Source organism: Oncorhynchus tshawytscha, linkage group LG14 (genome assembly GCF_018296145.1).
Source record: "Oncorhynchus tshawytscha isolate Ot180627B linkage group LG14, Otsh_v2.0, whole genome shotgun sequence".
In the NCBI taxonomy this organism is placed as follows: Eukaryota; Metazoa; Chordata; class Actinopteri; order Salmoniformes; family Salmonidae; genus Oncorhynchus; species Oncorhynchus tshawytscha.
This window is the reverse complement of record NC_056442.1, coordinates 26,021,803-26,048,305: the sequence shown is the minus strand read 5'-3', so window position 1 is coordinate 26,048,305 and position 26,503 is coordinate 26,021,803. Positions and strand designations below refer to the sequence as shown.

The 26,503-nt window shown below is 44.2% G+C and overlaps 2 protein-coding genes across 3 annotated transcripts in view; both read left to right on the top strand.

The window, feature by feature from the left end:
* Positions 1-468: 468 nt before the first annotated feature.
* coq8b (coenzyme Q8B) lies at positions 469-11,630 on the top strand. The gene is made up of 15 exons (XM_024444740.2): positions 469-606; positions 1,120-1,301; positions 1,508-1,834; positions 2,290-2,356; positions 2,848-2,919; positions 4,826-4,942; positions 5,140-5,225; positions 5,593-5,733; positions 6,106-6,187; positions 6,351-6,444; positions 6,771-6,912; positions 9,504-9,611; positions 10,019-10,084; positions 10,309-10,395; positions 10,703-11,630. The coding sequence occupies exons 2-15, from the start codon at positions 1,122-1,124 to the stop codon at positions 11,009-11,011; spliced, it is 1,878 nt and encodes a 625-aa protein (XP_024300508.1). The 5' UTR covers positions 469-606; positions 1,120-1,121; the 3' UTR covers positions 11,012-11,630.
* A 2,100-nt stretch (positions 11,631-13,730) lies between these two features.
* numbl (NUMB like endocytic adaptor protein) overlaps positions 13,731-26,503 on the top strand; it is a 77,110-nt gene continuing 64,337 nt past the window's right edge. For both annotated transcript variants that reach the window (XM_024444739.2, XM_042297226.1), the window contains exon 1: positions 13,731-14,039. The gene's annotated coding sequence lies outside the window, so the exon portion shown is untranslated. The remainder of the gene's footprint in view (positions 14,040-26,503) is intronic.

Sequence of the window (26,503 nt, the reverse complement as noted above, 5' to 3'; positions counted from 1 at the left end):
GGCTGCTGCAACATAGCATCAGATAGATGGGCTAAACATAAAGAGACAGAGGGACACTGTTTCGCTCGCTTGGGTGCTTTCTCGATGAGATACATTTTGCCTCTTGCGAATTGAATGACATTATGAAACTCAGAGAGACGAAATATAAATTATTGTATATATTTTTTTCCTTGGTCAATTTTTGGGGGAAGCCTGGCGTTCCTTTGCATCCATAAATACACGCCACTGAGCATCAGCACCATCCTCAAGATTTTTAAACTACATTCCAAACACCAGCATGCTCCCTCATGATACGCCCATTAATACGTTATTAGCCATTAGGTTGTCGTAGCCACACCTTTCACTTCTCTGATTTGTTCAGTGGACAGACGTTCCTCCGTCAATCACACATTAAATCGTTGAAACGTGGCGTAGGATTGGTCTAGTGATATTACGCCGGCCTTATCCTATTTTGCCCGGCGCAGTTGGACCATAGGCACGTCTGTCAATCTAGTTAAACCTGTATTTCCGGGTCTGAAAGTTGTTGCAAAACAGCTTCCATTGACTTCACGGGCAAGAGGACAGTCGTCAGCTACTGCACATTCTATAGAAAGCATCCCTTCAATAGTAAGTGACTGACAATTCCTCGGTATATTTTAAACTATCTAGCTAAAGTTAACTAAGTGATTCATTAGCGTTGATGTTGGGGTGTGAAGACTAGCTAGCTAACTTAGTAGCGAGTGTGAACAACATGCTTAGGTTAAATCTATGCATTCAACGTTACCCAAATTAAAAATCTACATTTTGCCTCTTTATATTCGATAGTGGTGCAGTTACGACACAATCTTCACTTGGTAATCAAACGACAACGTCTTTGGGAAAGCATATGAGTTACTTATATAGCCTGTGAGGAGTGCAGGTCGAATACACGTGTGTGCATTACATGTCATGCATACTGAATCTTCTTCAATGATAAGCCAAGCTTAGACTAAATGTATAGGTAGCTAGATTGCTTAAAGTGTGTGTGTGTGTGTGTGTGTGTGTGTGTGTGTGTGTGTGTGTGTGTGTGTGTGTGTGTGTGTGTGTGTGTGTGTGTGTGTGTGTGTGTGTGTGTGTGTGTGTGTGTGTGTGTCTTTGCAGAGATGCTAGCTGAGGTGTTTCAGGTGCTGCGGGGAGCAGGGAAGGTTGGCCAAGCGTTTGCCAACACCCAGGGGGAGATGCTGAGGCTAATGGCCTGTAACTCCACGCTGGGCACTGGGGTCAAAGCTGCCCAGGAGGTGGTCGAGGGCGTGATGGGCACAGTCATGGGTGGTTCTGCCAGGGTATGGTCACACGGGAGAGAAGGGGGCCTTTCTGCACACATCAAATAAATAGATGTACACACATTATCACAGTTCAATGCCCTTTTCAGCTTTTAGGCTGCATAAAGTGTTTTAGTACTCTGCCTAATACAGTTGCGTGCACCATGGTGTCTATTGCCTGCCGTGACATTGAATGAGGCACTGAATGTGACGTTTTCCATATTCAGCAACAGTCTATCAAGGATGATGTGTTCCCTGATGCTGAGGGATGGGAGGAAATGGACCCGGGTGAGGCTGCTAAATGGGCGGTGGGCTCTGAATTCCCCCCAGGCCCAGGGGCCACAGAGATGCCCAGCGGAGTTCCTCCCAGCCCAGCCCGGGGTCCAGGGGGAGCAGGCTTGCCTGGCCAAAGTGCCCGGTTCCTGCACATCGCCTCGACGCAACACCACACCAGGTTTGTCCATGACTCGGTAGTGGCCAGACTCACCCCAGAGGACATTGAGAAGGCCAGGGAGTCCAAGCAGGCACTCTCCAGGCCTATTGTTAAGCAGAAGGTCAGTGACGTATGCTTACCTCCTGGGCTGGCATTGTAGTTGTAAATCATGATGGGGACATTGGGGGTTAAGTTGGTCTTTGCTATATTATGAAATAATTTCCCCATTTTCTAAAGAACTTTGCAATGGCGGTCTTTATGCATACATTTATACTACTGTACTGTGCTTCTCGTGAATATTGTAAATCTAAATATATCCTCTGAGATGAACCAATTTTATATAGGCCTACCGATGTGGTACTGTATTACTCCAGGTATGTGCTATAGCTGAAACATGGTGGCATGTAGTTTCTCAGGCCCTTATGTTATGTAACATCTTTTACTGTGCAGTGTTATCCTTTGGCACGAGACTGGGGTCTTTTAGCCTAAAATAATTTAGATGTTGTAGCTCAAATGAGCTAATTTTTATTATGTTTGGTGTTAGATATTGTTTTAATGGAAGTCTCATTTTTACAGCTTAGTGATCGTGCAAGAGAGAGGAAGGTCCCTGCCACGAGAATCAGCAGGCTGGTCAACTTCGGGGGTAAGAGTTTCACTGCAGTGAATGGAAATCAACCCCAGATATTGCAGTTTTATTAGGTACACCTATAGGATTCTATTGATGGGCATCGGTTGTATGGCATTCTAAAGAAACATAACCCAGCCAGCATGCAGCTATATTACAATCAATCAAAATTTCTAGTACATTATTAAATCAACCATTATAGTCATTACATCATTGCACATCCCAGTCCCTATGACCTTGATTTTACTGGGGCTAAGCTGCCTGCCACCCAGGACCTCTACATCAGGCGGTGTCAGAGGAAGGGCCTAAAAATGGTTAAAGACCACAGCCACCCCAGTCATAGACTGTTCTCTCTACTACCACATGGCAAGCGGTACCGGAGTGTCAAGTCAAGGACAAAAAGGCTTCTCTGACTTAAATGGCACATGTCTATGAGGAGAGATCAGTGTGCGTCTCAAGTGAAACAATGTAGTGTTTGGCACACTTCCTTATGTCTGTCTCGTTGGCAGGTCTGGCAGTCGGGCTGGGACTAGGTGCCATTGCAGAGGTGGCGAAGCAGTCTATGGGAGCCAAGCGTGCAGGTACAGTTGAATTCGGAAGTTTACATACACCTTAACCAAATACATTTGAACTCCGTTTTTCACAATTCCTGACATTTAATCCCAGTAAAAATTCCCTGTTTAAGGTCAGTTAGGATCACCACTTTATGTTAAGAATGTGAAATGTCAAAATAATAGGAGAGAGAGTGATTCATTTCAGCTTTTATTTCTTTCATCACATTCCCAGTGGGTGATAAGTTTACATACACTCAATTAGTATTTGGTAGCGTTGTCTTTAAATTGGGTCAAACATTTTGGGTAGCCTTCCACAAGCTTCCCACAATAAGTTGGGTGAATTTTGTCCCATTCCTCCTGTCAGAGCTGGTGTAACTGAGTCAGGTTTGTAGGCCTCCTTGCTCGCACATGCTTTTTCAGTTCTGCCCACAAATTTTCTATAGGATTGAGGTCAGGGCTTTGTGATGGCCACTCCAATACCTTGACTTTGTTGTCCTTAAACCATTTTGCCACAACTTTGTAAGTATGCTTGGGGTCGTTATCCATTTGGAAGACCCATTTGCGACCAAGCTTTAACTTCCTGACTGATGTCTTGAGATGTTGCTTCAATATATCCACATAATTTCCCTCCCTCATGATGCCATCCATTTTGTGAAGTGCACCAATCCCTCCTGTAGCAAAGCACCCCCACAACATGATGCTGCCACCCCCGTGCTTCACGGTTGGGATAGTGTTCTTCGGCTGGCAAGCCTCCCCCTTTTTCCTCCAAACATAACGATGGTAATTATGGCCAAACAGTTCTATTTTTGTTTAATCAGGCCAGAGGACATTTCTGCAAAAAGTACGATCTTTGTCCCCATGTGCAGTTGCAAACCGTATTCTGGCCTTTTTATGGCAGTTTAGGAGCAGTGGCTTCTTCCTTGCTGAGCGGCCTTTCAGGTTATGTTGATATCGGACTCATTTTACTGTGGATATAGATACTTTTGTACCTGTTTCCTCCAGCATCTTTACAAGGTCCTTTGCTGTTGTTCTGGGATTGATTTGCACTTTTTGCACCAAAGTACGTTCATCTCTAGGAGACAGAACGCGTCTCCTTCCTGAGCAGTATGATGGCTGCGTGGTCCCATGGTGTTTATACTTGCGTACTATTGTTTGTACAGATGAATGTGGTACCTTCAGGCGTTTGGAAATTGCTCCCAAGGATGAACCAGACTTGTGGAGGTCTAAAAAATGTTTTCTGAGGTCTTGGCTGATTTCTTTTGATTTTTCCATGATGTCAAGCAAAGAGGCACTGAGTTTGAAGGTAGGCCTTGAAATTCATCCACAGGTACACCTCCAATTGACTCAAATTAGGTCAATTAGCCTATCAGAAGCTTCTAAAGCCATGACATCATTTTCTGTAATTTTCCAAGCTGTTTAAAGGATCAGTCAACTTAGTGTATGTAAACCTTTGATCCACTGGAATTGTGATACAGTGAATTCATCTGTCTGTAAACCATTGTTGGAAAAATTACTTGTGTCATGCACAAGGTAGATGTTGTAACCGACTTTCCAAAACTGTAGTTTGTTAACAAGAAATTTGTGGAGTGGTTGAAAAACGAGTTTTAATGACTCCAACCTAAGTGTATGTAAACTTCCGACTTCAACTGTAGGTTCCTCCAAGCATCTCTGAAACATACCCTGAGATGAAGAAGCTGCGTGATAGGTTGTTCGATTGGCCGCCAGGCTGGCATTGTGCTGAATCTGGACTGATTTGAAGTTCCTCTCAATATGGCTTGGTTCACCATTGAATGTTCTGATATACAGTATTTCTCATGTACGAGTGTAGTTACTCTGGTCTTGCTCATGAATTCAGACCTTAGTTTGTTTTACTGAATGCTTGCTTCTCTCTGTCATTGTGATTCCTTAATAAACCCGACCATGTCTCTCTCAGAGGGTGCCCTGTTGGACTCTCCTCTCCTGTCCGAGGCCAATGCTGAGAGGATAGTGGACACCTTGTGCAAAGTCAGAGGGGCAGCCCTCAAAATAGGACAGATGCTCAGTATACAAGGTATAATGGTCTACCCCTCCCCTCTGTCACCCATCACATTTATCTTTGATGAATTCAATTGGAATACTTGTTTGATGGTTATGCTGCATCTATAAAGGCATTATAGATGCTACATTACATCCTATGTAAAGTATTACCAATTCAACACATTATGCATGCTAGGTCAAATTGAACATGTGTTGTGTTCTTCCTGGTAGATAACTCCTTCATAAACCCCCAGCTACAGAAGATCTTTGAGCGGGTCCGACAGAGCGCGGACTTCATGCCTGCCTGGCAGATGAATGTGAGTCATGCATACACTGAAATGATTATAAAAATAAATGTATTTATCCTTTTATTAACTAGGCAAGTCAGTTAATAACAAATTCTCATTTACAATGAAGGCCTACACCGGCCACACCCGGACGATGCTGGGCCAATTGTGCGCCTCCCTAGGGGACTCCCAATCACGGACGGCTGTGATACAGCCAGGGTGTCTGTAGTGACGCCTCTAGTGCAGTGCCTTAGATTGCTGCTCCTATCGGGAGTATTCTTGAACTTCAGATATTGTACAGTAATATTGGACATTCCACTGCTACGACTGTTAGCAAGTCATTTTGGAATCAAATTGAACTCCAACACTCTCCGCTCTGCTGTGGATGTGACTGTAGAAAGTTCTGGAGGAGGAGCTAGGTGCGGGCTGGAGGGAGAAGCTGTCGTCGTTTGCCGAAAAGCCCTTCGCCGCCGCCTCCATTGGCCAGGTGCATCACGGGATGCTGCAGGACGGCAAGGAGGTCGCCATGAAGATCCAGGTGAGGGATCCCATACTCTTTGACATCCAAAGAGAACCGGGCTGCATTTCTAGGTTCAGTAGTATAGTAGCAATAGTATCAGTCAATGACCCATGAATAGATTAGGTTTTATTTGTCATTGTAAAATGTAGATTATTTATCTTTGGCTGAACAAAAAAAAAAACGTCTACCTAAAATCCTGATTCCTAGTTAAGGGTTGGTTGCCTCTTTTTAACAGTAACTTGTAAAAAATGTTCTTGTTCTGGGAAAGAGATTATCGTAGTGTTTTTGTCACGGGAGCTCTAAGATTAGATTCTTGTTATTCTCAGACAGTTTTTGTTGTTTTCTCATGTAATTCTGGATGTCTGTTCTCGCTCTCTCTCTCTCTCTCAGTACCCAGGAGTAGTTGAGAGCATCCACAGTGACATCAACAACCTGATGTCTGTGCTGAAGATGAGTATTGTTCTACCAGACGGTAAGGGTTCAGAAATCCAAACTAATAATAATGTATTCAACTTATATAGCGCTTTTCATTACTGAAATAATCTACTTGAATGCTTTGTAGTGAGAAAGATATCCTAGTACTTGGGAAAATGCCCTCAGGAGGCTGCCTTACATTGACATTTATTTTCTCACAGGCTTGTTTGCAGACAGTAGTCTAGAAGTCCTTCAAAGAGAACTGGCGTGGGAGTGCGACTACAAGAGAGAGGCGGAGAGTGCCAAGCATTTTAAGTAAGCCCTACACCACTGAGTCTGTCATGATGTCTCTTCAGAAGGATAATGAACTTGAATAGCCTGTAGTAGTCCTCTTAGTGTATCCAAATGTTACTATACAGTGAGTATAAATTAAATACCACTTTCCACAGTATTGGGGAAGCTGGCCCTCATGTGATTTTTATCTTTATTTATTTCAGTTCCTGTCAGGATGATACGCTCTCTAATGCACTGTGAATCTGATGGTAGTACAATTTGTGGGCCTGTTGTATATTGATGCATAGCAATGTACCAGCTCAGTCCTGTTGAGCAGATTAATGATTTCTGTCTGCCTCTGGCCTCAGGTCACTTCTGGCGGATGACCCATTTTTCCACGTGCCATTTGTGGTGGACGAGCTCTCAGGAAGGAGGGTTCTGGCCATGGAGCTGGTGTCAGGGGTACCGCTGGACAGCTGTGTGGATCTGGATCAGGAGACAAGGAATCAGGTTAGAGTTGACCTCCACCCAGGAGAATAAACATTGGGTGAATGTGGTGAATGGCCTTTTTCCTTGTAGCGCTGTGGGGTGATGTTGTGGCCACAGCATTGCCTAACACTAGTCTAACTCCGTGACTGACTGGAGACCTTTTTTTGTAGCTCTGACTGTCCTTAACTCAGAGTTCCCAAACTCGGCCCCTCGGACCCCAAGGGGTACACATTTAGATTTTTTTGCCCTAATAGTACTAGAGGTTGACCGATTATGATTTTTCAGCGCCAATACCGATTATTGGAGGACCAAAAAAGCCGATACCGATTAATCGGACAATTTTTTTTATTTTATTTGTAATAATGGCAATTACAACAATACTGAATGAACACTTAATATAATACATCAATAAAATCAATTTAGCCTCCTTTAAATAATGCAAAAACAAAATGTTGGAGAAGAAAGTAAAAGTGCAATATGTGCTATGTAAGAATGCTAATGTTTCAGTTCCTTGCTCAGAACATGAGAACATATGAAAGCTGGTGGTTCCTTTTAACATGAGTCTTCAATATATCCAGGTAAGAAGTTTTAGGTTGTAGTTATTATAGGAATTATAGGACTATTTCCCTCTATACCATTTGTATTTCATTAACCTTTGACTATTGGATGTTCTTTTAGGCACTTTAGTATTGCCAGTGTAACAGTATAGCTTCAGTCCCTCTCCTCGCTCCTCCCTGGGCTCGAACCAGCAGCACAATGACAACAGCCACCATCGAAGCAGCGTTACCCAAGCAGAGCAAGGGGAACAACCAGCTCAAGGCTCAGAGCGAGTGAAGTTTGAAGCGCACGCTAACTAGCTAGCCACCAGCCTGATTACACCAGCCTCATCTCGGGAGTTGATAGGCTTGAAGTCATAAACAGCGCAATGCTTGACGCACAATGAAGAGCTGCTGGCAAAACACATGAAAATGCTGATTGAATGAATGTTTACGCGCCTGCTTCTGCCTACCACCGCTCAGTCAGATACTTACATACTTGTATGCTTGTGTGCTCAGTCAGATTATATGCAACGCAGGACACGCTAGATAATATCTAGTAATATCGTCAACCAAGTGTAGTTAACTAGTGATTATGATTGATTGTTTTTTATAAGATAAGTTTAATGCTAGCTAGCAACTTACCTTGGCTTACTGCATTCGCGTAACAGGCAGTCAGTCTCCTTGTGGAGTGCATCGAGAGAGAGGCAGGTCGTTATTGCGTTGGGCTAGTTAACTGTAAGGTTGCAAGGATGGATCCGCTGAGCTGACAATGTGAAAATCTGTTGTTCTGCCCCTGAACGAGGAAGTTAACCCACCGTTCCTAGGCCGTCATTGAAAATAAGAATGTGTTCTTAACTGACTTGCCTAGCTAAATAAAAGGTATAAAAAAATAAATAATAATAATAATAAAAAATAATCGCATATTGGCGCCCCAAAATACCGATTTCCGATTGTTATAAAAACTTGTAATCGGCCCTAATTAATCGGCCATTCCGATTAATTGGTCGACCTCTAGTAGGTACACATTGGTGCAACGACAGTGCTTTTTTTTTGCGAATGCGCTTGTTAAAAAACACACGTTTGGCAAAGTAGACTGTAATTCAATGATAAATTAACAGGCACCGCATTGATTATATGCAACGCAGGACAAGCTAGTTGAACTAGAAATATCATCAACCATGTGTAGTTAACTAGTGATTATGTGAAGATTTATTGTTTTTTACAAGATAAGTTTAATGCTAGCTAGCTAACTTACCTTGGCTCCTTGCTGCACTCGCATAACAGGTGGTCAGCCTGCCACGCAGTCTCCTCGTGGAGTGCAATGTAATCGGACATAATCGGCTTCCAAAAATACCGATTTCCGATTGTTGTTATAACTTGAAATCGGCCCTAATTAATCGGTCGACCTCTAAATACTACACGGCTGATTCAAATGATCAAAGCTTGATGATTAGTTGATTATTTGAATCAGCTGTGTTGTGCTAGGGCAAAAACCAAAACGTTGCACCCCTTGGGGTCCTGAGGACTGAGTTTGGGAAACCCTGTCTTAACCGTTAGATAAGTTGCTAAGTTATGACTCTGCAGACCACCTGTATAATGTGCTCTGCTCAGTTGTCATTGATATGAAGATATGCATTTCCCCCCCAAATCCTGAAGCAATGACTCATACGCCATTGTCTCTACACCCAGAAGTAGAGGAATCATTCATATTTATTAGATGGCTCAAGTGATTGTGGAATCTGGTTTAAAATGACTCCAGGGTTCTTACTTTGTGAGCAGATGTTTCACTCACGATTCAGCACCTGTGGCGTTGGGATTAAATGAAAACAACAGATAAAGGAGAGCATTATTAACACTTTAAAAGGGCACTCTAAAACCACATTTCTGATGCAACACTATGCACATGGCTCATTTGGACCAGCAGGGGGCAGTATCCCAAGTCGAGTGGTGACACTGATATCACTCACAGTATGTAGGGGATGCATCCCAAATGTCACCCTGTTCCCTATTTTGGGACTTAGTTTAGGAGTGGTAAACTAACCCCTGTGGTCCCACATCTCCTCTCCCCTGCAGATCTGCTTCAACATCCTTCAGCTGTGTCTGAGAGAGCTCTTTGAGTTCCGCTTCATGCAGACGGACCCCAACTGGGCCAACTTCTTTTACAACGCTGAGCAGAACAAGGTGAGAGGGCAAGTGAGCCTTTGACAAGATGCTGGCGGTGTCTCATCTGGCACCCTATTCTCTATATAGTGTGCTACTTTTGACCAGAGCCCACAGGGTGCGCTGATCTTTATGTAGGGAATTGGGTGCCATTTGGGGACTTAACCTCTGTGTCATTCATCAATACCATGACTCTAACCTTCAATCATGTTTTTGTATTAAATAGCTTCATAATGGATTCCATGTACACTGAAATACACTGAATACATGTACACTGAAATACACTGAATACATGTATAAAAAATGTATCATACATTTTCATAAGAAAATACCACTTTATTCCCCGCATTCATGAACATGTGTGATGGTGATTGTTGTTTTGGTGGGGATGTTACGTAGTTAATCCTCCACCCACTTTGTGTCTCCAGATTATTCTGTTGGATTTCGGTGCGTGCCGGGATTTCCCTGAGGCCTTCACAGATGATTACGTACAGGTAAATTAATCTGAGTCGTGTGCATTAAACGCCAAACGAAAGAAAATGGACCAAAACAGGGATGTACTACCTGGACAACGTTTTGCCTCGGTGTGCCCTAACAATTACCCGATGAATGACAGATCCCATTAATATTTTAGACCCAGGAGCACAGCATATCAAATGGCTTTGATTTAGTTCTCTGTAACCTTTTTGATGGCGCAAGTTGGTCTGTCTGTGTCCAGGTGGTGCACGCAGCCTCCATCGGAGATAGGGAGACTGTTCTGGAGAAATCCAAGGACCTCAAGTTCCTCACGGGGTTTGAGGCCAAGGTAAGAGGGTATTTTTGTGCAGTGATAACCATGGTGTCATGAAGCGTATAATTTTTTTTTAATGTGTGGTTTATGACATTGCTCTTCTCTCTCTCTCTCTGTTCCCTTTCTCCTCTCCTTCTACTGGGGCGGGGTTGTATACATAGCCATGTACTTTTCTACACTTTTGAGTCAGTAAAAAAAACGAGGGACATATGTTATTCATTTTGAGACCATAATAAAGGTTGAGACATGCTTCTAACAAGAAATAAAGCATTGTACATGCGGAGTGTTACCAAGTTGTGTTGAAAATGACCCCTCTCCCCAGGCGTTCCAGGACGCCCACGTGGAGGCGGTGATGATCCTGGGCGAGGCCTTCGCCAACTCTGACCCCTTTGACTTTGGCACCCAGAGCACCACGCAGCGGATCCAGAGCCTGATCCCCATCATGTTGCGTCACCGCCTCACCCCGCCCCCCGAGGAGACTTACTCCCTGCACCGCAAGATGGCCGGCTCCTTCCTCATCTGTTCCAAGCTTGGCGCCAAAATTGCCTGCAAGGACATGTTCCTGGACATCTACAACTCCTACCAACAGCGGCGGCTGGAGAAGGAGCAGGCTGCCCAAGTTCAGGCCTAGATGGGGTCAAAGGTCATTACTAGTGGTCACTCTCTGGCAGAAGTCCCATGGCTGTGGACCAGGTTTATTTAAGAGAGGGTAACTGTACTACATGGGTGATCTACTGACTCCCAGTACTTTGACTGTCAGTGACTTGATGCCACTCCACCACTTAACGAGGTGGGCTGACAGTAAGGAGTGGTAGGTGTCTGCTTGTATAAACGAACACAGAAAGAAACTCTATGGCATTTGTGTGATTGAATCATTTGAGATTGGTGTTAATAATATTTGTTCAATGTAAAGGTATGAAGGATATATAACTGATTTGAGCTGTGTCTCTGGGGGGGTAATATGTTTTGAGTGTGGGTTTGTGTTTTTGATGTACCCTGGTCCAATGGTTTACAACAAACTCATTTTAATGCAGATTGATTATTACATGTTAATGCCACAAACATGACATTTGTTTCTGAAAATGGCACTGTTTGTACTAAAAAGGCATTTTTGACACCGAAAAGTTATTTGGACATAATTGTACACACTACAAAGATTACTCTTTCAAATATTGTTGCAATCTTCCAACAGGTATATTTTTGGCAAAAAAAAAAAGATAAATGTCTGGGAGATTTACTATTTAATGCCAGAAAATATCTTCTTCTATACTAGTCTCAAAATACAAGGCTTATTTCCCTGCCTTGTTGGGTTGCAGTATTAATCCATCTTGTGAATGTATTTCCATGATATGTTAGAAGAGCAGTGTTTGTATGTATTTTAAAGGACTGTTTGATGGAAACCATAGATGTCCTTAAACAGTGCAATAAAATATTCCTGCTAGATGACGCCAACTGTAAAAAGCCTCGGCATAAATATGTGCGTTGACATTTTCACATGATATGCTGTACATGCACTTTGGGCCCATACTTCAGCTCCATAGAGACAAATGATTATTCTGTGGGTTTCCATCCTTGCGATAAACAGTTGACTAAAATTGAGACCTTTTGCCACTGGCTAGCTGTTTAAACAGGGTTTTAATTCAGACCCAAATGGGGAGGACTAAGCTCAATTTCTCCAATAAGATGCATTAATTTCGTTGCAACGGTTTGCACTAATGAATATACCCCTGTGCTGGCAGGTGCCTGCTAGTAAATGAGGTAATTTACCTGGTCAGTAGGTAACATGAAAAACCTTTTAGACATCTTCACTCTGATTAAGAGTTTGGGCAGGGAAGTGGACAGTGACTAACTGGCTCTTGCGTTGCTGTATGTGCTGCTAAACTCTTTGATATTCACAAGGAGAAGCACTGCAAGGTGCACACAGAGATGAAGGTTGAGCTGCTGTCAGCCCTGGCTGTTGGACTCCCTTCGTAACTCCCTATGAGTCATTCACTGTTCATGTCTCTGGACTGAAATAGAGTAGACCTTCCAGAGTCGACATGCACACAACATTATGATAATAGATCCTACCATTCTAATGCTATTTCCTCCACAATAATCTAATGGACAGTCATCCACTGTTTGTATTCATCTCTGGCCCATCTACCTTGCCCTTGCACCAGACATACCCCTGATTGTCAAAGTAGAATATTGACTAAGTAGACTTCCTGTCAGACCCTGAAGCTATCAATAATGTTTGATCACAGTCTAACTCTATTCAACCCAATCACAGTAAAAGACAAGAGGTCAGTGTATTTGTTTTGAAAACCTTAACTATGCTTTATGAGAAGCGTGCTGCGCTGAAGTCCTGTAGGCACAAGCTTTAAGTTACACAAGTACGCATGTAGGGCCAAACGAGTATGAGTGTTAGTATTAATTGCCACTTCTCAAGACATTTATCAACTAAGATGTAATGACTAGCACATAAACTGGGAAAGGAAAGGCTCAGTGATGCTGTAGTATAGCGTAATGGAAAGTTGGATTGCAACAGTGCTAATAATGACCAGATGGTTTTAGTTTATATTTGCATGAACATGGACATTTTATTAGGCAGCACATTCCACTGTTTCTTGCTAAAAGCTGATGTATACGGAAACCACAAAGTCATTTGAGGAAATCTATTTCTTATAGAAGTTAAATCTGGAGACTTTTTAGGATCTTCACAGTCAGAATTGATCTCTGAAGCTTTTTATCCCACACATCAATCATTCAGTAGATTCTCATCCACAATCTTGAAGACAGGACATCATGGCATCTTCTGCCTGACAAGAACACATTTGTCCATTTAAAGCCCGTTTATTTTAGTCTTAAATACCAATTTAGGTTTACTACAATCCAACTTGAAAGAAAAGAGCTGTTATTTAAGTGTGCAATAGTGTAGCCACTTTTTAAAAATGATTATGGACACCCGAGTGGTGCAGCGGTCTTAGGCAATGCATCTTAGTGCTAGAGGCGTCACTACAGGACCCTGGTTCGAATCCAGGCTGGATCACAACCGTCCGTGATTGGGAGTCCCGCAGGGCAGCGCACATTTGGCCCAGCGTCGTCCGGGTTTGGCCGTTGTAGGCCGTCATTGTAAATAAGAATTGGTTCTTAATTAACTGACTTTCCTAGTTAAATAAAGGTTAAGAAATATATATATATATCTATATATATATATATATATATATATATATATATAAAAAACACACGGTGGCGCTGTAGAGTGTCTGAAACATGGGTCCGTTGTGTTTTTGTAAAACTTTAACGGGTAGAGTAAATTTGCATGTCCGGGCGTCTGTGCCAATAGGCTCGCTCAGAAGGCAGGGCCAGCGACTGGAGTTGGGAGAGGAACCCAATCTGTGCGACAGTAACTGCACAGTCAACTAAAGCATAAATATTACAAAACATTTATCGAAATCGTTATTTACTGCTCGTCTTGTTTTTTTTGTTTTATTGTATTATACGCGGATTGACTCGTACAAGTATTTGCATCAAGAAGACCACTTGCCCGCATCGAATCATCGCTCCATCCAATGTTCATGAAGACATTCTGAAATTACATGTTCCTCCATATTTCGTTGGGATTGGATTACACAAAAGGCGGCACGGACTCACACAATTATTCACTCTTCTCATTGGTGAGTTCACTCTATATTCCATATACCCCATACCGTTATTTATGGTGACTTGATGTTTTGTTGATTTTGAATGGTTAATAATGAATTCATCTCCGCGCGTGCATGTCTTGGAACTCTTCTTCGTTTTCAAATCCAAGAAATGGGATCAATTAGTAAAAACAAGATGCGAAACAATTTAGATCTATTGAAAAATAACTGCAGCCAATAGTTTTGAAATAGGCTATTTATATGCATGTAATATGTTAAATGATTTGCAGTGTCTGCAGTAGCAGATGGTTCAGTCAAGACCACCCTTACAAGCCGCTCTGCATTGCCGAATCATTACGTTCTGAGTCAGATGTATATACCATTGTATTCTGCTTGTTGTGTGGAAACATGAGCTGGGTTTTATTGAAAGGTAAATTATGAAATATCTGTGTCCGGTGTAATAGAGCCAGCCACCTTCTATCGTGTTCTGTGCGGCGGTAGTTTTTGCCTATTCATCTCTACAGTAATACATTTCAAAAACGCGCCCTGCATCTTTATACGACGCATGCCTGCAATGAAACACCTTATACTCTCATGTAGGCTACCTGTCCGCATCCTCTGATATGGCGAAGGGAACAATCAACTGGAACAGTATAGGTGCGGCTGAAAGGAAGTGTAGTTTTGCTGCTGTATCTTATTGTAATGGAAGGCTATAAAGAACATCAGTTTTGTGGACCTTCCTTCCGGCCGTGTGGGAATGGGTGGAGAACGACAAGCCAGGGCCGGTATGGAGGGCCGGTATCGACACTCACATTATGCAGAATATATGACTGGCTTCACTGGTGTGTAAGCCTAGCACTATGGTAATACTATGACACAATGACTTGCGGGTTCTGATACGCTGGTAGGATGGCTGAGATATGTGTCCAGACCAGCATCCTGACATTGACCCCAGATGTCCCCCACACGATACACTCATCCTCTTGTTAGAAACCAATGATGATTGAGGCTGGGGTTGATGATGAGGAAGCATCATACTGTAGCAGGCATTCAAGTTTCTTGTCATCCCATCATGGCCATACTTATAGGCCCTGCCATTGGGGCCTTGTTGTCACCATAAGGCAACAATTATGTGACTCAGCAGAATGTAATACATTGACAGATGGTGCTTATGTGCTGTATTGATCTGTGACTCCGCCCTGAGACCGACAGCAGAGGTAGATCTCAATTGCATAGACCTCGTGTCCTCTCTCCTCGGCTCCTTCTCAAAACCCATTGGATGAGAAAGCCAGATTTCCTCCCCTCTCGAGGAGTGTGCAATTGGGATCTTCCCAGGGACTTCTTGAGGCCAAAGTGTTGACAACTCAAGACAAGTTTTACATCAAGCCACCCACGCGTGAAATACCCCCATCATCCTATGTGCAAAGCAACACCAGGAATGATCTGTTGAGTACCATGTGTATTTATCATTTCAAATAAAAAAGCTGCTTAAATGCTTGAGCTGACATATAGGTATGCATATCATGTATCGATAAACAACAGTGCATTATAACATTCTTTACATGTGTCTTGATTGCATACCGTACAATTCTTGAGCACAGCGGGTCATGTTATTCAGTGGGTGTCTTTCAGTCTGTTGGCCTCTGAGTGTTATGGTTTCCCCTCCTTGGTGTCACATGCCGAGCATTAACAATAGGGACAGTGTGGTTCACCTGCCTGGATAGCTAGGAAGCTGCATGGGCAGGACTCTCCAGGGCAGGGCTGGGTCTGACCTGGGTGCCGCACTGTAGTGCAATGACTTAAACTTAGGCCTATTGTCTTGGCTGGTATTGGCCCATTTTAATGCAGCCCACTAAGAAATGGTTGAGGATTTGGGTGAGGAGCATGTACAGTTGAATGAGCAACTGTTTGACTTGCAACCCCTCATCTCCCCAAATCGTTTCCCCTTCCTTTTAGATTGCAGCGTTTAAAGTTGGCACCCTTTTGTTAGCCAGACGGACACACGGAGGGACAGACCAGCTGGGCCCACAATGGGAGGGGGTTAAAGGTCATCCAATCAGCGGCGAGTTGAGCTGCAGCCGGCAGCGGAGGGCGTTGCTCCCTTTGTGATAATCAGGGTGTGACTGGTAAACAACGGGCTGAACTTCCACCCCACTCTGACCGGCATTGTTTGAACATACTGTTTAGGGTTTTGGCATTGTAACTTCCAGTCGAGAACACGGGAGGTGCTTTTTTTGTCTCTGAAACCAGCCCAGTGATATATAGGTTACTAAAGGAAGTGACTTTGGGATGTGCTGTTCTTGTTAGCCTCTTGACAATTATCATGTTTGTACTCTGAGTCTGTATGAAAGGGACTACGCTCCACTAGTAACATAGCATTAATTATAGCAGGCTATTTTGGGTGGCTGAATTAATCACAGAAGAGAGAGGGAGAGAGAGGGAGAGAGTGAGGGAGAGAGAGATGGGAATTAGCCAACAGGGACAAAAAAGCTATTTATCGCCTGTTCTCTCTCAGCCCAACACAAAATCCTCAGGTCATTGGAAATGATTACATCAACGTGTGCATAGCTTTCAGCCAGAAGATTCTCTTGTCTTCCTCAATTTGTATTTCTGTCAGCTGCTTTTTTGCACACAGACATTCATACATTAGAACTTTCTGATCTTCTCTGTGCCTACAGTGCCTTACAAAAGTATTCATCCCCCTTGGTGTTTTTCCTATTTTGTTGCATTTCAACCTGTAATTTAAATGGATTTTTATTTGGACTTCATGTGATGGGCATACACAAAATAGTCCACATTGGTGAAGTAAAAAAAAAAACTTATTTCAAGAAATTCAAAAAAATAAAAAACAGAAAAGTGGTAAGTGCATATGTAGTCACCCCCTTTGCTATGAAGTCCCTAAATAAGGTCTGGTGCAACCAATTACCTTCAGAAGTCACATAATTAGTTCAATAAAGTCCACCTGTGTGCAATCTAAATGTCACATGATCTGTCACATGATCTCAGTATACAGTGGGGCAAAAAAGTATTTAGTCAGCCACCAATTGTGCAAGTTCTCCCACTTAAAAAGATGAGAGAGGCCTGTAATTTTCATCATAGGTACACTTCAACTATGACAGACAAAATGAGGAAAGAAAATCCAGAAAATCACATTGTAGGATTTTTAATGACTTTATTTGCAAATTATGGTGGAAAATAAGTATTTGGTCAATAACAAAAGTTTATCTCAATACTTATATACCCTTAGTTGGCAATGACAGAGGTCAAACGTTTTCTGTAAGTCTTCACAAGGTTTTCACACACTGTTGCTGGTATTTTGGCCCATTCCTCCATGCAGATCTCATCTAGAGCAGTGATGTTTTGGGGCTGTTGCTGGGCAACACAGACTTTCAACTCCCTCCAAAGATTTTCTATGGGGTTGAGATCTGGAGACTGGCTAGGCCACTCCAGGACATTGAAATGCTTCTTACAAAGCCACTCCTTCGTTGCCCGGGCGGTGTGTTTGGGATCATTGTCATGCTGAGCGGACCCAGCCACGTTTCAAAACAAAAAGTTATATTTTGGTTTCATCTGACCATATGACATTCTCCCAATCTTCTTCTGGATCATCCAAATGCTCTCTAGCAAACTTCAGATGGGCCTGGACATGTACTGGCTTAAGCAGGGGGACACGTCTGGCACTGCAGGATTTGAGTCCCTGGCGGCGTAGTGTGTTACTGATGATAGGCTTTGTTACTTTAGTCCCAGCTCTCTGCAGGTCATTCACTAGGTCCCCCCGTGTGGTTCTGGGAGTTTTGCTCACCGTTCTGGCGTAGTGTGTTACTGATGGTAGGCTTTGTTACTTTGGTCCCAGGTCTCTGCAGGTCATTCACTAGGTCCCCCGTGTGGTTCTGGGATTTTTGCTCACCGTTCTTGTGATCATTTTGACCCCACGGGGTGAGATCTTGCGTGGAGCCCCAGATCGAGGGAGATTATCAGTGGTCTTGTATGTCTTCCATTTCCTAATAATTGCTCCCACAGTTGATTTCTTCATACCAAGCTGCTTACCTATTGCAGATTCAGTCTTCCCAGCCTGGTGCAGGTCTACAATTTTGTTTCCGGTGTCCTTTGACAGCTCTTTGGTCTTGGCCATAGTGGAGTTTGGAGTGTGACTGTTTGAGGTTGTGGACAGGTGTCTTTTATACTGATAACAAGTTCAAACAGTTGCCATTAATACAGGTAACGAGTGGAGGACAGAGGAGCCTCTTAAAGAAGAAGTTACAGGTCTGTGAGAGCCAGAAATCTTGCTTGTTTGTAGGTGACCAAATACTTATTTTCCACCATAATTTGCAAATAAATTCATTAAAAATCCTACAATGTGATTTTCTGGATTTTTTTCTTCTCATTTTGTCTGTCATAGTTGAAGTGTACCTATGATGAAAATTACAGGCCTCTCTCATCTTTTTAAGTGGGAGAACTTGCACAATTGGTGGCTGACTAAATACTTTTTTTGCCCCACTGTATATACACCTGTTCTGAAAGGCCCCAGAATCTGCAACACCACTAAACAAGGGGCACCACCAAGCACGTGGCACCATGAAGACCAAGGAGCTCTCCAAACAGGTTAGGGACAAAGTTGTGGAGAAGTACAGTTCAGGGTTGAGTTATAAAAAAATATCAGAAACTTTGAATATCCCACGGAGCTCCATTAAATCCATTATTAAAAAATGGAAAGAATATGGCACCACAACAACCCTGCCAAGAGAGGGCCGCCCACCAATACTCACGGACCAGGCAAGGAGGGCATTAATCAGAGAGGCAACAAAGAGACCAAAAATAACCTTGAAGGAGCTGTAAAAGCTCCACAGCAGAGATTGGAGTATCTGTCCATAAGACCACTTTAAGCTCTACACTCCACAGAGCTGGGCTTTACAAAAGAGTGGCCAGAAAAAAATAAGCAAACACGTTTGGTGTTCGCCATGTGGGAGACTCCCCAAACATATGGAAGAAGGTACTCTGGTCAGATGAGACTAAAATTGAGCTTTTTGGCCATCAAGGAAAACGCTATGTCTGGCGCAAACCCAACACCTCTCATCACCCCGAGAACACCACCCCCACAGTGAAGCAGGGTGGTGGCAGCATCATGCTGTGGGGATGTTTTTCATCGGCAGGGACTGGGAAACTGGTCAGAATTGAAGGAATGATGGATGGTGCTAAATACAGGGAAATTCTTGAGAACCTGTTTCAGTCTTCCAGAGATTTGAGACTGGGACGGAGGTTCACCTTCCAGCAGGACAATGACCCTAAGCATACTGCTAAAGCAACACTCGAGTGGTTTAAGGGGAAACATTTAAATGTCTTGGCAAGGCCTAGTCAAAGCCCAGACCTCAATCCAATTGAGAATCTGTGGTATGACTTAAAGATTGCTGTACACCAGCGGAACCCATCCAACTTGAAGGAGCTGGAGCAGTTTTGCCTTAAAAAATGGGCAAAAATCCCAGTGGCTAGATGTGCCAAGCTTATAGAGACATACCCCAAGAGACTTGCAGCTGTAATTGCTGCAAAATGTAGCTCTACAAAGTATTGACCTTGGGGGGGGGTGAATAATTATGCGCGCTCAAGTTTTCTGTTTTTTTGTCTTATTTCTTGTTTGTTTCACAATAAAACATATTTTGCATCTTCAAAGTGGTAGGCATCTTGTGTAAATGAAATGGTACAAACCTCCATTCCTGGTTGTAAGGCAACAAAATAGGAAAAATGCCAAGGGGGGTGAATACTTTCGCAAGCCACTGTAAATGCTAAGTTGAGTGATTGGGTTTCTACCTAGTTAATTGCATTCAGCCTATTGTCATTTTCATTAGAGCACTCAATGGCTGTGTATTTCCAACAGGCGTATGTGTTTGTGTGTGTATGAGCGAAGGGAATGGTGCGTGAGAGCAATCATGCATGTGTGTTTGCGTCTGCCGATTTCCCCTTGGTAATCAGTGATTCCTCTGCTTCAGTGGCATTTTGGCTGCAGATAACAAGAAAGTGTATTGCTGTTTCTTAGCAGGGCCAAGTTGGATGTGGTCAGTGTGTGTATGAATGCCATTCCATCGGTGTGACAAACAAGTGCAATCACCAAGAGATGATTGGGGTCGTGATCTTGTGTGATACACAGGTTCACGGTTGAACAGGTCTGACTCTGTGCTGCATGGTGGGCTTAGTTTTTAGGTAGACAGAAGAGAAGTGGAGCCTACCGGGACTTTTTGAAGCACAATCTGCCAAGCACAGAGCACGCTATTCATCTCGCTCCGTCAAGAGTGGAGAGAAGGGAGACAGAGGGTTGGTGAGGCTGGGTGCTTTTCGGGGTGTTTCGACGGGGGTGGGGGTTGGATTGGATGGCTTCACAGGTTGAATTATCCTGACTCATCCAGGCAAGCAACTCTAAACAGAGAGGACAGGACAGTAGCAGCCAGCAGGGAAGGACATTTTCTGGGGTAAACAGAAGCAGTAGGTCCCTGGCAGAGTTTGTGTGTGTGGGGGTGTGTGTCTGTGTCTCAGAGCACGTCTCTGCTCTGTCAAGCGTCTAATTTTTGGTTGGTGGTTAAAATATTTCAGATGAAAATCTCCACCAGGGCCTGTCGCTCTAATCACATCTGAGACGGAACTGAAGCTTGACCCCTGCTCTGTCATGTCCTCCCTCGACTGGGAGGAGCAGAGGACATTATCACAGTTCCTCATTTGATATTACCGAGAAAACAACTCTAGCTATAACCTTAGCAATCAAGCCCAAAACGTGAGCATTCTTCATTGAGGTTTCAATCTTTTTTCATTTGGAACAGCACAGTTCAGGCCACAGATCTGACGACACCAGCAGCTACTCAGAAGTTGTTTTGATGGCACACTTCAAACTTCTTTGCCTCATCTGAAGATACTTGACTGAAAGTAAATCTTGTTTGTTTAGTATCTGCCTCTGTCTTTGGGTATTTTGCCTTTGAAAACAGTGCTTTAGAACCAATGCTTTCTACCTTTCAAGCCAGACAGCGCAGAAATAGAAGAGACTGCTTTAGAAGAGACAGCTAATTGAGACCAAAAACAGATGCGCGTGATCCCTCCAGCTGTGTAGAAAGTCACAGACAATGACTCATACCCTGAGAAAAGGTTACAGCATCAAAGTCACATCTGAGATGCACCCTGGCTACACATAAACTCTGTACAACATCTCTTATCCAGTTTCCATCCATTTTAGGCTTGCTAAAATATTTTGGTTTGGAAGAGTCTGCTGGCTTTGGATGACTTCTGGTTGTAAATGTGCAAACGAGACATGCTCCTTTCTCTTCTTATGGCCATTACTCACCATAACCATGGTGGTATCACGGCCAATTTGGAGCATCTGGTTCTACACAAGATACTCTGCATGCTCTCGCTCCCATTTCACCTCGTACACTCTGCCCCTCTCTGCCCTCCCCTGCCCCTCTCAGCCCTGCCTCCCAGTGTGCCTGTCTGCAACCCCCCAGCTGCTCCCCAGATGTGGCCGAGTCACCCAGCTGTTACCCTGAGTTCCACTGGGAAAGACAAAGAAGGGGGTTGGGAGAGAAGGATGGCGGGAGGAGGGAGAGATGTCTCTTATTTCACAATCAACACCAGTCTTAGGGGCGACAGGTAGCCTAGTAGTTAGAGCTTTGGGCCAGTAACCCGAAAGGTTGCTAGATCGAGTCCCTGAGCCGAAAAGGTCAAAATCTGTCGTTCTGCTCCTGAACAAGGCAGTTAACCCACTGGTCCTAGGCCATCATTGTAAACAAGAATTTGTTCTTAACTGACTTGCCAAGTTAAATAAAGGTCAAATAAAAAATCCTTCAGCTGCAGAAGAGGCCAGACCCTAGTTGTTTGCTCATAGCGGGTCTAGAATGTGTTACTCTAGACCCCAAACCGCTGGGTGGTTTCCTTTTCAAGATGTCCGACCATGATGTCCTTCACAGAGGGAGTGGGAACTGCTTTCAAACCAAGATGTAGTGGAAGGTCCTTGCTGTGTGAGTCAGAATCATACAGAAACCTGGTCACATTGCCTGGGAACTGCGTACATTCACCGTATGAAGATGTAGGCCTACAGGCTTACATGGTCAGATAGATGCACTTTAAACTGAGGACCTGCTGTATCCCTGAGGAACCTCAGGGATTTGAATGGAGAAAGTGGCCTTTTCGGGACATTGACTACAGCCAACATGACTGCTTGTCTGTCTCTCAATGCCCCCTCTGGCCTACCCTGTCCTGGGACTGTCTGTCACTCACATGGACCTAATGCCTCTGCTTCTAGCGTTATCGAACGGGGGGGGAGTGGTCGTCCCTAGACAGGGAGTCTGCACCCACAGACAAACAGTTCTCCCGTTGTCTGTCGTGTCTGCATGCTGAGCGCTGGGGCCATCCAGGGTCTTCAGCCAGTAGGCCAGTCCACACCACAGTCTTTCCCGCCTGAGACAGAGAGCCAGGGAGAGAGCTCTGGCCAGACAGGGCTCCAGGGCTGCATTGCATCCATCACTGGAGATCAATTAACAGTAGCAGCAGCAGCAGAGAAGTGACCTCTGCTCACACACCAGACCAGTGCACTCGCTCTGCCCATAGGCTGAGGAAGCACTGATACAGAAGGCTGAGATGGAGGGGGGATGGTGAGGGAATTGAAGAAGAAGAGAGGAGAGAGAAGGCTGGGGGAGCACTAGATTGTATCTGCTGATATCTTCAGCATCCATCCTGAGTAATGAAAGCTTACAAGGACAAAGGAAAGGAGCACGAGTTGAGCTATGCAGGAGAGGACATGATAGATTTTGTAGAGAGGTGGGATTGGGATGGTGGGAAGGGGGAAGATACAGACAGACAGACAGAGAGACAGACATAGACAGACAGCTAACACATAGTGCAGATGGGCAAAGGGAGATTTCCCAATCATCCCATTCCTTCTCTACATACTCCATAATCACATATGTCTATCCATCATTCTCGCTCTGTTTACCTCCTGGTGCAAAATCAATCTGTCTGCTGAGCATGCCATATTTGGATTTAGCATTCTCTGTCTGTCTGTCTGTCTGTCTGTCTGTCTGTCTGTCTGTCTGTCTGTCTGTCTGTCTGTCTGTCTGTCTGTCTGTCTGTCTGTCTGTCTGTCTGTCTGTCTGTCTGTCTGTCTGTCTGTCTGTCTCTCTCGCTCTCTTTCACTCTCTCTTTCTCACTTTCTCATCAGCCTTCAAAGGGGCTTAAGTGTGATGGTATTAAATTCCAGGAAGGAGCCACAGGAAGAGCCGATTGGAAACTGAGCAGGTAATGAAAGGTTTTGGTGTCAAATGAGAACCCGGCTGCAAGCAAATTGCACTGCGGAGGGGGTGGGAGCTATTGTCTGGCTCATAAAGCCAGACCCCATGGCTATCCCTCCATATCCATATGATCTCCTTCCACCCGCCTGTAGCATATAGTAGTAGTACACTGTCTAACAATGACTTCCAAGTGGATAGCAGTCTCGTGTTACTGTACGCCCAGTCCCAAGTATCGTACAGGAAGCCTGGACTCGAGGCTAAGTGGCTAAGTGAATAGGATGTCTGTCAGTTCATGTTTCTGATCCTGTGCTGTTGTTGACATGGAGGTGTTACAGTGTGTTACATGTGTGTTACAGTTCCAGCTGCTCCGCATGGGACATTTGTTATTGCTTCAGCTTCGCGACTTGGCATTCCAAGAAACCCAGAGGAAGACCCCAAACGGCACCCTCCCTCCACCCGCTCCTCCCCCCGACTGCATGTCTTTGAACCCTCAATCCCCTCCACGACCACACTGGTCCTTTCATATGGGCTCTGTTGACATCCTCACAGCAGCCTCGCACAAGGCTTCTCTCCACAGTCACAGAGGAAGCTGTTCAGGTCTGCCTGGTCCATGTCTCTGGTCCATGTCTCTGGTGCATGTCTCTGTCTGGCTGTGCTGCTGTCGCTGGACTGGACATCCGTCTGGGTGTGGTTAGCTAGCTAGCTCTTCTGTCTCTATGACTCTGGGTGAGATATGGTGGGTGGAGGAGCTGCTTGACATGCAGTCCTCTTTCCATCCACCGCCTGTGTCCATTTCCATAGAAACAGGGTTTGACAGACAGTGAAACACAGTTCCAATCCGCTAGCAGCAGCAGCAGCCGCACATACACACATGGTTCCGGTGGCATGAATGTAGCTGGCAGTTGTGAGATATGTCTCCTTGTCGTTTTTTTTAGCCCACTACTACACTGTGTAAATGTGTGTGTGTGTGTGCGCGTTTCTATGTGTCTGCCCTTACTGAACTCTTATATGGTTAGTATTGGCAGGAGATTGAAGCAGCTCGAGCTCAGCGGATGAATCCAACTGATTCGTAGGAAAATCCCTGTTTGTGATTCATGGCAGCAGAGTGTTCTCCTCCCTCAGACAAATCTTGTGTACTCCTCCTGTCTGGATTCCCATTTATAATGCAGCTACATAGATAACAAGATGGTTCGGTCACAATGTGATCTCACAGACAGTTACACCCACTTTTCATCGAGCAGAGGAATCTCACAGAACAGCTCAGATCCCAAGGCTGTAGCTAGCAGGTTAGTCACCCTGTTCCCGTATTCATAAAGCACTACGGAGTAGGAGTGCTGATCTAGGATCTGTTTTGAATACGATTAGGCTATATGGGCAGGGGGGACCTGATCCTAGATCAGCAGTCCTACTCTGAGCTTTACTCTTTATGAATACGGTCACAAATCTTTTATTTTTCCTTTAAAAACATTTTTTTTACTACGAGCTGCTGCTTTTTGGGAATTCCAATTCAACGGAGGGGAGTCTCACATTTCCAAACGTATCCAAATATATAAGTAGTAAAGTGACGCCCGAGGCCCCCCCTTGAACTGTTGAAATTAAAGTAATACACTATGATTCTCTGGCTCTGTAGGAGGCTTCATTTCCATCGCTGAGTGATTCATTTAGCTGTGTGGGCCTGATAATGTTATTCACTAATAAAATAACACCATCGCTGCCATACCATGAGGCACTTTCGAGCCACTCTCTTCCATTCCATCATGTGGAAATAGAACATGGAATGTAATGCAATTTTGGTTTGTTTTCCTATTCCTCAACAGGATCTCTCTCAGAAACATTGTGCATTGTGTACAGGAATGTGTGATCTGATCGACAGACAGTTGTACGAACGCACTGTATGTCGCCATCTCTGTCTCTTTCTCAATTTAACAAGCCTGAGCAGCTAGGAGTCGGAAAACAGACACGAATGTTGTGTCTGTACTGTGTAGGTGTGTCTGAGGTTGTGTTGTTGTGTTCGAGCGCCCTCCATTCCTCCCTCTTCATGGTGGTGTCATGCTACTTCGGCTCTGCCTGGCCCCGCTTCTATCTGGGTCCTGGGCCCTTATCTAATACAATCTGTCTCTATCTAATATTCAGCCATGCTGCCCCCAGGGAGAGGAGATGGCCATGGCCTCCCTCCCTATCATTGATCCGATCCAAGAGGAGAGAGTGAGAGGAGCGCATGCCTGGCGGTAAACTACCGACTTTCCTGGAAGACTCTCCGGGCCGTTGCTTGGATAGCCGACCAAGCTTAGATTGACAGGAGTAGGAGGCATATAGGGCTATTCGCAGAAAGATATTTAGCTATGATGGTATTTATGAATGACTTTATTATAGAAAGCTCTGTTCTTTTCAGAGGAAGTAGATGGATAGAGAGGGGGGTAGAGTTGGCAGACACGGTGGTGGTTGGTTTGGGATTGGCTAGGTGGGAGTCCCTCTAACCACACATTCACCATTGTACTCGTCCTCTGAGAGACTGGGCCAGGGCCTTGCGTAACAACTGTCCCTGCTTATGCTCTGGCAGCGAAATTAGGTCTCTCTCTCTCTCTCTCTCTCTCTCTCTCAATTCAATTTCAATTTAAGGGCTTTATTGGCATGGGAAACACATGTTTACAAGTGAAATAGATAATAAACAAAAGTGAAATAAACAATAAAAAATGAACAGTAAACATGACACTTACAAAAGTTTCTAAAGAATAAAGACATTTCAAATGTCATGTTATGTCTATATACTGTTGTAATGATGTGCAAATAGTTAAAGTACAAAAGGGAAAATAAATATAGGTTAGGAAGTGCAGCACTTTTGTGGACAGTGTGCACATAGCCTGTCTTCTCTTGAGAGCCAGGTCTGCCTTCTGCGGCCTTTCTAAATAGCAAGGCTATGCTCACTGAGTCTGTATCTAGTCAAAGATTTCCTTAAGTTTGGGTATTCTAACACTGTGTACTCTCTGTTTAGGGCCAAATAGCATTCTAGTTTGCTCACTTTTTTTGTAAATTCTTTCCAATGTGTCAAGTACTTATCTTTTTGTTTTCTCATGATTTGGTTGGGTCTAATTGTGTTGCTGTCCTGGGGCTCTGTGGGGTCTGTTTGTGTTTGTGAACAGAGCCCCAGGACCAGCTTGCTTAAGGGGCTCTTCTCCAGGTTCATCTCTCTGTAGGTGATGGCTTTGTTATGGAAGGTTTGGGAATCGCTTCCGTTTA

Coding starts and splice junctions, on each gene's coding strand:
- coq8b (XM_024444740.2), top strand. CDS start 1,122: ATGCTAGCTGAGGTGTTTCAGGTGCTGCGGGGAGCAGGGAAGGTTGGC. Junction 6,188..6,350: donor GAGTATTGTTCTACCAGACG/GTAAGGGTTCAG, acceptor ATTTTCTCACAG/GCTTGTTTGCAGACAGTAGT. Junction 10,396..10,702: donor TCACGGGGTTTGAGGCCAAG/GTAAGAGGGTAT, acceptor CCCTCTCCCCAG/GCGTTCCAGGACGCCCACGT.